The 12,107-nt window shown below is 44.6% G+C and overlaps 1 protein-coding gene across 1 annotated transcript in view; it reads left to right on the forward strand.

The window, feature by feature from the left end:
• Nucleotides 1-12,107, forward strand: part of syne2b (spectrin repeat containing, nuclear envelope 2b) — a 143,449-nt gene that overhangs the window by 72,895 nt on the left and 58,447 nt on the right. The window contains exons 61-77 of the mRNA XM_088925437.1: nucleotides 43-198; nucleotides 1,255-1,395; nucleotides 2,058-2,240; nucleotides 2,726-2,863; nucleotides 3,207-3,392; nucleotides 3,773-3,895; nucleotides 4,382-4,564; nucleotides 6,257-6,334; nucleotides 6,546-6,713; nucleotides 7,041-7,166; nucleotides 8,175-8,270; nucleotides 8,693-8,773; nucleotides 9,006-9,113; nucleotides 9,469-9,573; nucleotides 9,917-10,030; nucleotides 10,399-10,500; nucleotides 11,553-11,726. Coding sequence (XP_088781563.1) covers nucleotides 43-198; nucleotides 1,255-1,395; nucleotides 2,058-2,240; nucleotides 2,726-2,863; nucleotides 3,207-3,392; nucleotides 3,773-3,895; nucleotides 4,382-4,564; nucleotides 6,257-6,334; nucleotides 6,546-6,713; nucleotides 7,041-7,166; nucleotides 8,175-8,270; nucleotides 8,693-8,773; nucleotides 9,006-9,113; nucleotides 9,469-9,573; nucleotides 9,917-10,030; nucleotides 10,399-10,500; nucleotides 11,553-11,726 — 2,262 coding nt within the window. The remainder of the gene's footprint in view (nucleotides 1-42; nucleotides 199-1,254; nucleotides 1,396-2,057; nucleotides 2,241-2,725; nucleotides 2,864-3,206; nucleotides 3,393-3,772; nucleotides 3,896-4,381; nucleotides 4,565-6,256; nucleotides 6,335-6,545; nucleotides 6,714-7,040; nucleotides 7,167-8,174; nucleotides 8,271-8,692; nucleotides 8,774-9,005; nucleotides 9,114-9,468; nucleotides 9,574-9,916; nucleotides 10,031-10,398; nucleotides 10,501-11,552; nucleotides 11,727-12,107) is intronic.

Raw genomic sequence — 12,107 nt, forward strand, 5'->3', positions numbered from 1 at the left:
ACGGCTCAGGGCTAATGTCCTTTTGCTGTTGTCACTTTATAGGAGGTCCAGATAGAGCTGGGTTCCCAGAAGGCTGTGCTGGAAGGCATCATGGACAAGCTGAGGATGAAGTACTCTGACATGTACACACTTGTCCCTGTGGACATAGAGGCTCAGCTCCAGGAGGTCAGCCGCGGTCTGCAGGAAGTGGAAGAGAAGGTAAAGGTCACCACTTCCATACGATACATGTCGGAGCAGCACAGCACATGACAATGCAGTATACATCTATCATCAAAAAGCCAAGTACCCCAGGTAAAAGTCACAAAGACAAGGAGTAACCCAGAACACAGGACACAAGGCAGGGCGACACCCTGAACAGGACTGCACTCGATCTCAGGACACGTACACAGGAACAAGCTGTGAAGCTGCAACACTAAATGCCACGCCTCCATGCTGACCATGCCATATACAATCCTGTATTATGCCATACAGTACAATGTGATCTTCTGTTCATACTTATTGCAAGCAGTGCCTTTTGTCGAGGTCCTTATGCACTTAATAGGGAAATAAAGTGGACGGTGTTGAAAATCAAAAAAACATTATCATAGACTACCATGTTCAATCTTGATCAAGAAACATAGAGACAAAGCGATCATTACTGAATAAATGATTTTGATCATTTTATGGTAAAATCAATACTTCTACTGTACCTTTTAAAATCAGAAGGCTAGAAATGTACAACAAGCTCCTGAGTGCAGTTACATAATATGAGGAAACTCAGAACTGCAGATTTCCTGAATACGAGAGAGGATTGTCTGAGTGCCTTCTTCTACCTTTAATGGCTCAGTACTTCTATAAGTACAGACCTCCCTCTACCACCCTTTATCACTGCCACAGCAGTGGTGGGGGGTACTCCTGGTTGTTAGGTGCTTTTGTAAGAGCGTGCCAGGCAGTGGATTGTCAAAAGCTATTGTTAGTTGAGTTGCCATGGCAATGTCAGAAGCCAGGTTTCACACGCTGTTCCTGTGAGGTTACTGATTTCAGAATAAAGCACAAGTTCCTCGTGTCTTGTTAAAATTATATGAAAACTTTCAAGTGTGTCCTCAGGCTGGAAAATAGAAACCATAATCCTTTTCTCAGCTGTGGCGTTCATTTTTATGAGTATCCCTTAGCCTGACTTTCAGTTTCGATTCACACGCTAGCCAGATTTACTGGATTTTAGGTCCTTGATATAGAGTAGCTGATAAAGTTGTACCGCGCACTGCTGTATTGTAGGTAGAGGATGCTGTGGAGAAGAGCAGTCCATTCTATGCAATGGGTGCTAAAATCAGTGACATCACCACCGGCCTGGCCAATGTGCAGACAGTTCTGCAGCAGAGGAGCAAATCTGTCATGGAGGCCAAGGGCATCCAAAAGGTAACTATTGTATCACTGAAATAAACAGTTGTCTGTGTTTTACAAAAAACAAAACAATAGTTCATATAATATTAAAGACAAAATTAAAAGTGTTTATTTAAATATCTATGATCTCCCATTGGTCTTAGAGTTTTTGTCTTATTGAAAACTACTGTACATTATTAATATGGTACCATCCAACTGAAAAACTGTCCCTGTGTCTGTGTATTTGATCGTGCCCGTTCGTGTTCCTCTGTCTGTGTGCCTGTTCATGTCTCTGTGTGTTTGTTTGTGCCCCTGTGTCTGTGGGCCTGTTCGTGTTCCTCTGTCTGTGTGTTTATTCATGTCCCTGTGTCTGTGGGCTCATCGTTAATGTCCCCATGTCTGTGGGCTCGACGTTAATGTCCCTGTGTCTGTGTGTTTATTCATGTCCCCATGTCTGTGGGCTTGTCGTTAATGTCCCCATGTCTGTGGGCTCATCGTTAATGTCCCTGTGTCTGTGTGTTTGTTCCTGTCCCTGTGTCTGTGTGTTTGTTCCTGTCCCTGTGTCTGTGTGTTTGATCGTGCCCTTGTGTCTTTGTGTACTGTATGTTCTTGTCCCTGTCCCTGTGTCTGTGTGTTTGATCGTGCCCTTGTGTCTTTGTGTACTGTATGTTCTTGTCCCTGTCCCTGTGGACGAGCAGCACGTGTGGGATGAGCTGGAGCAGTGGCACTCCAGGGTCACTGCTCTGGAGGCGGACGTGCAGGAGCTCTCTGTGGACTATCCCGATCAGGCCCATCAGATGATGGACAACTTAATGGAGCCCCTGCAGCTCTATCAGAATGTGGCAAAGCAGGCAGAGCAGCGGACTGCCCTGCTCAGCAAGGTGAGGGGGTCCTGGTAACTCTCCCTGTGCAACGAGGTCAGAGGGTGACAGGAGATGTGGGAGGAGAATAAGTCTGGGGTTTTAAAGGCAGGTGTTTATAGGACTGGTTGACATTGTGTCATTGTGTTGTTCTATCTTTGTGGTGGAGTGCTCTCTGCTGGTGTTGAGAAGCATGCAGCTTTTAATATGCACCTTCAGGAAGTCTTAGGATATAGAATATAGAAGCTGGAACAGTAGGCTGAGGAGTCTGTGGTTTTTATATTGGTGGGTTTCATATGAGTGCTTTAAGAAATGTATTCAAGCACCACTTCAGAATGCTGTAATGCAAACATTACAGAGCAGAGTCTGGAGCAAAGTTTTTATCACAGCGGATTTACAGGACATAGGTGGCCTTAGGTGCTATTATTCTAAATGAAGTAGATGGGCTGAATGGCCATCACTCATTTGCAATCTTTCTTGTGTTGTGTTCATCCTTGGCCCTGCAGACCACCTCCTCCCTGCAGGAATTTGATGAGATGATCAGTAGTACCAACAGCTGGCTCAGCGAGGCTCTACCCTGGCTATCTGCACCTTACTCCTACAGCTCTGCGAAGTGTCTCAGCAGGCACGTTAATGCTTTGCAGGTGAGTCTGCAGATTATAATCATGCTATTACTGTCTTTGCCAACAATACCGTGTGCTGCTGTGTTTTCATTGCTTGCTGGATGGAGTATTAGCAGTAATCTGTCACACCTACTAAGAGCGTTTTTTGCAGCTGATGGAATTAGTTCTGTTCTTGAAGTAGTGCTTTTTTAACAGGTGCCGACAGTACTGTCAAGGGTGAGCTTGTGTGGGAGAAAATACAGTTTAATGAGTGAGTTTGGGAGCACTCTGTGGTTGGCATTCTGGAGGCATGCATTCAGACTGCTTCAGGATTTCTCTGTCTGCATGCTGAGAGCTACAGCAGGTGTTGCCCTGCCACTTGCAGATGGTGCTGGCTGACTCTGAGCAGAGGAGGAAGAGCCTGCAGGACTTCCGACCCCTGCTGCAGGAGATCTCCACAGTGTGCGACACTGCCGCCATGGAGGAACAGCTGAGCCGGACGGACCAGCGCATCGCCGCCCTGCAACAAGGCATCCAGGAGCGTCTGCCCCAGCTCCAGCGCGCCTCTACGGTGAGCCCCCGTCCCGCACGGCCACACCACTCTCCCTTCTGGGCAGTTAGGACTCTGCTCATCTCAAAGACCTGGACAGACAGTAGTGCTCTGTTGTTGGGTTTCTCTTTCTATCCTTAGCGCCTCTGGAAGAACTTCCCGGGTCTTGCCAAAAAGTATTGAAAATGTTTGCTTTTTTAACACTGGTAGTGCATAAGCATAATTTAATTCCAGGAAGATTTGATTCTAAAGCATGAATTTCATTATCAGTACAGGTGAGAATTAATGGAGACACGTTTCACTTTAGTACCGCAGATGTTTTAGTTTTTGGAATATTTTAGATTCGTAGTTTGATCTTTGATGTTTGATGTGATTTGCATTTTCAATTGGCTTTATTTTAGGAGCTGGAAGCCATTGAGACAGAAGTTAAGCTGATAGAGAAAAACATCACCAAAATAAGGACCATTCTGTCAACCAATGACACCACAGAAATCTCTCCCGAGGAGCACCTGCGCAACCGCCAGGTGAGGATTAAAATGTTACAGCTGAGGGGAAGCCATTCCATTCTAGCTTGTTTGGTAGTTAGTTGGTAAATAACCCCAAGGATCTTATTCAGTGCTTTCTTGATTGAAGCCAGCTTATCGCCTTCAACACCATGGTTGAGTAGCTTGCTCTGTAGTAAGTGCTTGCTGTCCTCAGTTTTAAATGCACTTCCACATAGAGTACCCTAGTTTCTACTTGTGTTCCTTGGTTTGTGTTTCACTGTTGACTCTGAAGATGTCCACCAAGTTGATTTTTGTCAAAGCCGGTGAAGATTGTGAATAGTTGAATCAGGTATGCTTGTAGTCTTCTCTGCTGAAAACTGAAAGGTTTCAGTTCCTTCCAGCATGTCAGTGTAGGCCATTCCCTTAAGAAAGACTTCACCTGTTTTGCCAGGCAGCTTGTGGCCCTCACGGCTGCTGACACATCATCCACGTTGAGCCACTGCGTTTGTCTTGATTTCATTGTAGGTGATCCTAGACAACATCCAGCCCATGAAGAGGACCATAGCTGAGATCAGGGGCTGTAGACCTGGCATGTCTCTGCCCGAAGGGGCATCGGCAGCCCTGGAGGTTTTTGATAGGGCCGAAGAGCTGCTGCTGCCCATAGAGGAGTTGGAGCAAGTGACCATCCAGCAGAGTGCAGTGCTTAAGGTCTGTCAGACATCTCTCCTTGAGGGCCTGCTGCATTTTCAAAACACAAATGATCATACAGTACATTACTGGAGAGCTGACATTTTCTGATGAATGTAACAAAATTAAGACACACTTTTAGGAGGGCATTCTGATTTAGAGGTGTGCAATCATAATCTCAGACTTGGTAGCTTCTCACCACTGACTGCTGTGCCAAACATAGACACCAAATGTTGGACCCTGCAGTTCCTCTCTGAGTAGGATTACTCTTGGATATACACCCACTTCATATCCTTGACTTCTTTCCCTTAGGCATGACAAGAAGTTCCTTCAAAGAAGTGGTAGATTAGTCATCTTAGAGTTTCACTGAACTTTCATTGAGAATGGACTGTGCATCCTCTTGACAGTTTTGGAAATATAGATTCCCATGTTATAATTTGAACGTTAATATAGCCTTTATGTTAATTCCTCTGTCTTGAGACGAATCACATTTTATGGAACATACAGTAAATTTAGATCTCCTTCTTGGAGAATCTGAATTGGACTGCCCAGCTTAACCAGTACTTATCGTCCAAGCAGAATAAAGCCAACCCTGGCAACAACACAGCACAGTGTGGGAGAGGTTATTAGCTGTAGCTATAGCTTTATAAATGGATACAAACATAAGGTGCTGTGGATTAAAGTGTTAGCTTTTCATTAATAATAACAAAGTTTGATGTGATGTCAAGGGCATGCTTTTATTTTACTAATTTATTTAGCTGACCCTTGTTTTGCTTTTTTTATAAAACAACTTACATTTGCACCCATTTATACAGCAGGACATTTTATAAGAACAGTTCAGCTCAAGTACTTTGCTTAAGGATACAACAGCTATGTTGCATAAAGTATTTGAACCCATAACCTTCTTTCCTTTTACAGAACCCTGCACACTACTGCCTTTTCACTTTGCCAATGTTTTATCATTAGCAAATGATAAAACTAGCTTCTAGCTGGGATCGTAAAGAATAACGACTCCTCTAACGATTCTCTCACTAGTGTCTGGTTCATCTTGTGGTAAACGTTTATGACTGTGAAATATGACAAAAAATAAATCCCGTGTTCTGACTAATGAAAGTCATAAAACAGTTGAGGAGTACTGCCATCTATCTGAAGAAAAGCTGGAATGTAGTGTTGTCTTGGCTTGTCAAACCAATTATACTGTATTCAAAAAGGAAATGCTCATAATCAGGAACTTCCTTCTGCAGATTTGTACTGATGATTATGTCCTTGCATTTGCCTATGCATAAACTATTTTAGGTTTTTTTATATTTTGTTATTATTTCTGTAATCAATCAACAACAAACAGCAATCTAAAACAAGAAAAAAACAATCCCTCCTAACATGATTTAATTATGTGTAAGAAATAAACTACAGTACGTTATGTAGAAATTAGACAAGTGTATGTAATCATTTCTGGGAACAGCTGAGGGGATGTTTTATGAGATGGTTTTCATGCTGTCAATGTGAATGTCCTTGTTCTTTAATGTGGAATGCAATGGTAAAAGCAGTGGAATAAAGCAGACTGAAGACACACCATGTTGATTTTTGGAAAGACATGATGCACAGCACAGCAAAGTAATAACTTAGTTTACACCCAGTAAAACAGTGGGACAACTCATGAAGCTGAGGGTGCCCGTGGGATGATGATGACTGTGGTAGATGATCTCTTTTCAGGTGGCGATTGCACAGCTGATGGGACAGCGACAGGACATTCAACAGGAGGGCCCAGGACAGCTCTCTGCAGGCTCTCCGGTGAGCCCCCAGTGTTTACACACCCCGCCTGGCTAAAGCTCTTAAATAGAACCAGTTCATCAGCTTTTAAAAGAGGAGTAAAAAGAGAAGCCTGAAGCTCCTACTCTAGTCATTGATCAAATAGGTCACTAGACACCACTTGATTGAACACCAGAGCAGTTGCTCACAGGGTAAACTGCATACAAAGACTAAAGTCATTTTTCTGTTTTAGGTGCATAAAGCCGAGGAAGAACCATTAATTAGTCCGGAATACCAGGAAGAAATTTTAATGAGTTTGCAGGACTCCTTAACAGCTCTAGCAGAAGCTCCACTGGAAGCATGGAGTGAGTCTAAGGAAAGAGCCAGCTGGCCAGAAGAGAGCAAGACTTCCCAACCCCAGGTAATACACAGTCACACGTTGCATTGCAGGTTCAAATGCCACTGTTGAAATCTAATCAGATTGACTTTCTTATCCAGACCGGGTATTTTCCAAGTTAATTCTGAATGTTGTTTATCTTATTGTCAAGATCTTAAAGAGAACTTTAGAGACCTGACCTAGACCTTGTGTAGTTCATGTGTATGTGTTGCACGGAACATCTTTGCACTCAAGTGCTAAACATCGTGTTACCAGGTATGTGGAATTGTGTTGCTGAGATAGTTAAAAAGTAGGAATACAGTAGCACCAACAGTAGCTGGCTTCACTCGCTGTGTTCCTGGCACTGTCCAGCAGGGGGCAATAGGGGGCCTCTCTCTGAACACATCTCCTGCTGAGGAAGGGGAGGTGGGCAGCGAGGACGAGAGAGGAAGCACCAAGTCCTCATCTTCGGAAACATTGACTGGGAGTGTTGCAGAGGTAAAGAGAAAAGCATTTGATCTGAACTTTCTCTCTGGCTGATGAGAGAGACATCTCCAGCAGCTTTCCTCCCCTGTGGGCTTGGATCAGGGCATCTGGGTGTGGAGGACAGCTTTACCAGGATTGTGCTGGGGGCTATGCTGCTGTGCTTGAGGCTCTCCTTCTAACAGCTTCTCATGCCACCCTTTCTTCAGGGGGAGTGGCCACTGTTTCAGGGATGGACCCCTTCTCGTTCTGTTTGCCATTTGGCTGCGCCCCTCTTTCTTCTTTTTCTGGGTTCTCATTTACTCAGTGATTCATTTTCTGTCGTCTTCTTCCACTGCTGCTGGTGCGGCTGTGTCAACTAGTTGTGCTCATCCCTCCCACCAGTCTTCTCTTTCTATCAATGTTCTTGTTCCTGTTGCTGCTGTTCTGCTGGCCTTTCTTCTTGGGCTCACCTGTTTTGGACGTCTGCTCTTTGTAAAGTGTGTTATTAGCATTATTAGGCCTACAGTAACACAACGCCTCTAGAATGAAAATGGAGAAAGGGGTGACCTCGCTAAGCCAGCACCCCTTTCCTCTCTCTCTGACTGAAGAGTTCGCTGTTCAAGACTGATTGAACTGAATCTTGTTTGTCTCCAAAAAAGAAGACAGCAAGGAGACCTGATGCAAGTATTCTATTCCTCAAGGGCACTGACAAAGTCAGCCCAGTGGACTTCCTCAGAATAAGCATTACAGCACAACTGAGGGCACAAGTGAAAACTGTGAGGCGGGGCATTTAAACCCCAGAACAGGAGGTATTCAAAGGGTTGTGGGGGTATGGAACAAGCTAGACAGCCATGTGGTTCAAGCTTCTTTCAACAGTTGGCTGGATGAGATCCTGGGAGCAATTAGATAGGCTGTAGGCTACAGTCAGAGCAGGCAGTGTTGAAGACGGTGAGTATGTCTGTTTGACAGCTGGTAACTGGGGAACAGTGGCAGTCTTTGAACCTCCTGCCTATAAACCACAGTATCTGTTCCCTTGGTTAGGACCCCGAGGAGACTTTTATCGGTGAAGACCAGGCTGAGGCCCTCAGTCTGGCGTGTGAGGAGATACTTGAGGCCCAGCCTCCTCCTGCCATTAAAGTAAGAACTCCTGTCTGTACTGGTTCTTCATCTGAGGAGGATTCACTTTTGACTTAAAGTCCTTTATTTTTCTTAATGGAGTGCATGGTTTCCTTTAATGCATTTTGAGTGATAAAGAATTGGGAACTACATGCAAATCATTTGCACACTGACTGCATACAGCATACTGACAGTATTCAGGAAATATAGTATATGCTCATATTAACCTGGCTTGAATGTCATCAGCTGTTAATGTTATGGAGATGAACCTGTGCTTGGAGTAAAGCGTTGCTGTGTTAAAACTAGATGTGAAATCCCAGATTTGTAGATAGTCACTGTAGAGCAAGTCTTTCACCGTAAATGTGAAGTTCAAGTAATGTTTACAATTTTCAAAAGTGCTTTATTCTCAAAATCTCTCTGCAATAATGGGACATCTTTTGCAGGAAGATCCAGTCCTCTGGCCTCTGAGGGAGGGAGAGACAGTTAACAAACAGCTGGACAGATCTGGCACACCTCATGGCATGGTACTGTGCTCATACTGTACATCGTTTTCTGTCTGTTTTGGTTCTGTTCTTTTTTAATTGAAGACATTTTCACAAACACACATCAATAAACAAATCTGATATACCTGATAACTTTAGTGAGCAATGTTAAGTTTTTTAATGTGTTATGTTCCTATCTTTAATCTACAATGGTGGGTGATGCTCTTACCCTTGCCCTCCTGTACCATACAACTAACCCCCTGTTCCCTAAAAGGAGCCTGCACCACTGAGATTCCCAGCAGCAGAGAAAGAGTTGGCACTGAGACAGCAGGACACCCAGTGTGAGGAGACAGCCAGCACACAGACCCCACTTCACAGTATGGTAATGTCAGCACCCCTGTCAGCACCTATATACTGTGTAGTTCTACATTGTACGTGTATACAGTATGTGCACACAAAATTGGCTCCACACCACACACAGTTTATCAAGTATGATATTCAGTTTTGTATGCCAGTTTAAGCTCAACTACAAGTCATTTGAGTTGGGCTAAGTGTTTGCTTTAGTCCTTTGATCAGTGTATAATTTTCAAGTGTTTTTGGGAAAATAAGTAATGTCCCTGGAAATGACTCTGGATCTCTTGTGGTGTGGTTGCTGCTTTCAATTATCCAGAAGCAGTTATTTTTACCACATCAGTGTACTAATTACTAATGTCCCTTATCTCAACTCTTTCCTCCAGAAGGGACAGAAAGACCCTGTACATCAGAGTGGAGAGGGCCTGCAGGGTCTGAGGGCCCAGAGCCAGGAGACACTGATGACTGACCCACACCCCCATGAGCTAGCAGTAAGGACACAAACAGCTAGAGGCAGCATGAGCCTGGCTCTGTATAGAAAGTCTCACTCCATGGTTTTGAATGGCCTCCACAGTACTTTGAAGGGACCTGTCCTGCTCAGCTGGCATGAATGCTGCTGTAGACATCATTGCTATCTTGCATCAAAACCTAGAATGTGCAACTCAAACGTCACCAGCTTTCTTGAACAATATTTATCTGTAATGCTTTCATTGTCTTTCTAAGCCCCTCATGCACAGTTACCATTTTGTCAAATTTTTTATTCTATCCATTGTGTCAGAAATCAAAATGGTGACGGTCTGTTTCACCTCTTCCCCTTTCGCTATCAATCATCAGGATCTCCTGGGGCAGGGTGTGGCGGCAGGACACCTGGAGGAGGGTGGGACAGAACAACTAGAGGCTCAGAGCCCAGAGACTCAGCACACTGCCACACATCCCCACAGCCCAGGGGTAAGAGTCATTATTGTGAGCCACAACTGGACACAGGGGCCAACAGAGCCGTTCATCTGATGATGACAGAGACTGTTGCTTCTGCCTATATTGAAAACCTGTTGATTGTAATGAAGCTGGAAAGACTCTTTCAAGGACCGGAGAAAACAGCACTGGATCATCAAGGCAGTATATTTGAAGGCTTGTCTTATGTTATATGAATATTCAAATTATTTTACATTGAATCGATAAATATTTTAAATCCGTATGGAATTAATGCTGGCAAAATCTGTAATGCATTTGCTGCTTTCATCACTTCCCATAGTGTTCTGACCTACTGTATGAGGGCAGGTCAGTAACATTCCCGAAACTGTCTGTCTGTGGCCTAGGAGAGACAAGGAGCTGCTACAGGCCAGAGTGGAGAGGGCAAGCCTGTGGAGGCCCAGGGCCCAGAGGTGCTGCTCACTGGCACACAGGCCCACCGCCTGCTGGTAAGAAACCTCATTGCTGCACAGTAGAGGTAGCAGGGTGGAGGTCTCTTCTGTGATGCTGCATGGTGATTGTATGCTGAAGGAGTGTTCTGTAACCGGTCTTCTTATTCCTCTGGCTTTTATAAAAATATTTAAAAATACTCAAAGAACCCACTTCACTTGCATTGCTTGAGCACATTCAAATTTTAAAACATTTCTGTGAAGATATACAGTTCTATAATTAATATATATGCATTAATATACTTTAGTTAAATTAAACCAGATGTCACAACGCTGGATGAAGTTTCGGAAAAAAATGAAAAACTCCTTTTGTGGCAGTCTTCTGTTAGGAAATATGGTTTTACTCTAGAAAATGTAGACAGTCTCTTGTTATTTAATGGTGTCAGTAGTTTTTAAAAATCTGTAGTGAGCAGGAAATGTGTGTCTCATCACTGATTGGGCCTATTTAGAAATGGCTGACTCACAAAGTTAAAAGGTTATTTTTTCTCATTCAAAATCTGTGTTTACAGCTTTCTCGGTTTCTCAACACAACCCTTAACCTTTCCTGCAACTTTCACGAACAGGAATTGAAGTAATTTGTGTAAAAACAAGGGAAAACAAAAACAAAACCTGCACGAGCTCAGACTGGGAAACCAGAGGTGCTCTTCCTTCATCTGTGTGTGAGGGGGGGCTGTTTTCTAAACATTCCTCCAGGCTCCTATCAGGACAGCAGGAATGTAATCGCAGCCAACATGAGAGATAAGCCGCCAGTGTCAGTTACCAGCACCTCAGTCCTTTCTCTTCTGCACGAGCTGGTGTCTGTATTGAAAGAGTGTCAGTCAACCACATGACCAGGGTGTCATGTAAATGAGTGACTTGGGGCCGCATGCTCTCCCACAGCAGTCTGACTTGTCGCCACACCCAGCCAGGAAGTGTGGAGTGTCATGGCATTTGGAGGTGAGGGAAGCTGATTTTCAGGTCCGGGCCAGCGCAGTAGTCAGGGGAGCACACCTTTGTTGACCTTCTCGCTTGCGTAACCCGCGCGCCCGTCGCCCCTTGTCTGTCTCTCTCAGGCGCGGACAGGCGAGCACGCAGAGGCAGAGGGCAGCCCTCCGTGTCTCCGCATGTGCCAGGAGTTCGTCACCCACCTGGAGGTTTGGCTGCAGAGAGCCGGGGACAGCTTCCGGGCTGGGCAGCCTGCCGGCTACATGCAGGGCAGCGTGGAGCAGCAGCTTCTCGGCTGTCAGGTGAGTGCGGCAGGTTAAAGTTCACCCTCTCACCTTGTTGCTGTGTGCCTCCGCATGTGCTGCATGTGTTTATGTCAAGCCTGTGGGTCCTGAACTGTATACAGTGCTCTGCCTATGGGATGATATAGTGGGTGAGCTTCTTGCTATATTTTTAGTAGATTCATTTGTGTTAATTAGAATTATTATACTGTCTATGCGTTTTCCCTCAGGTATCTAGTTACCGTTCTTCACAATGCAGCTACTCTTCTTCACAATGCGTTGTTAAAACATGTGGCACTGTTTTCTTTCTCAATCACAGGACTTTTCCCACAAAGCGGTGTTTCCTCCCAATTTCTGTCTTTCATTTGTAGCAGTGCTGATCAGTTTGGTTCTGTAATAAAA

Source organism: Atractosteus spatula, chromosome 9 (genome assembly GCF_055471065.1).
Source record: "Atractosteus spatula isolate fAtrSpa1 chromosome 9, fAtrSpa1.hap1, whole genome shotgun sequence".
NCBI classification, from domain to species: Eukaryota; Metazoa; Chordata; class Actinopteri; order Semionotiformes; family Lepisosteidae; genus Atractosteus; species Atractosteus spatula.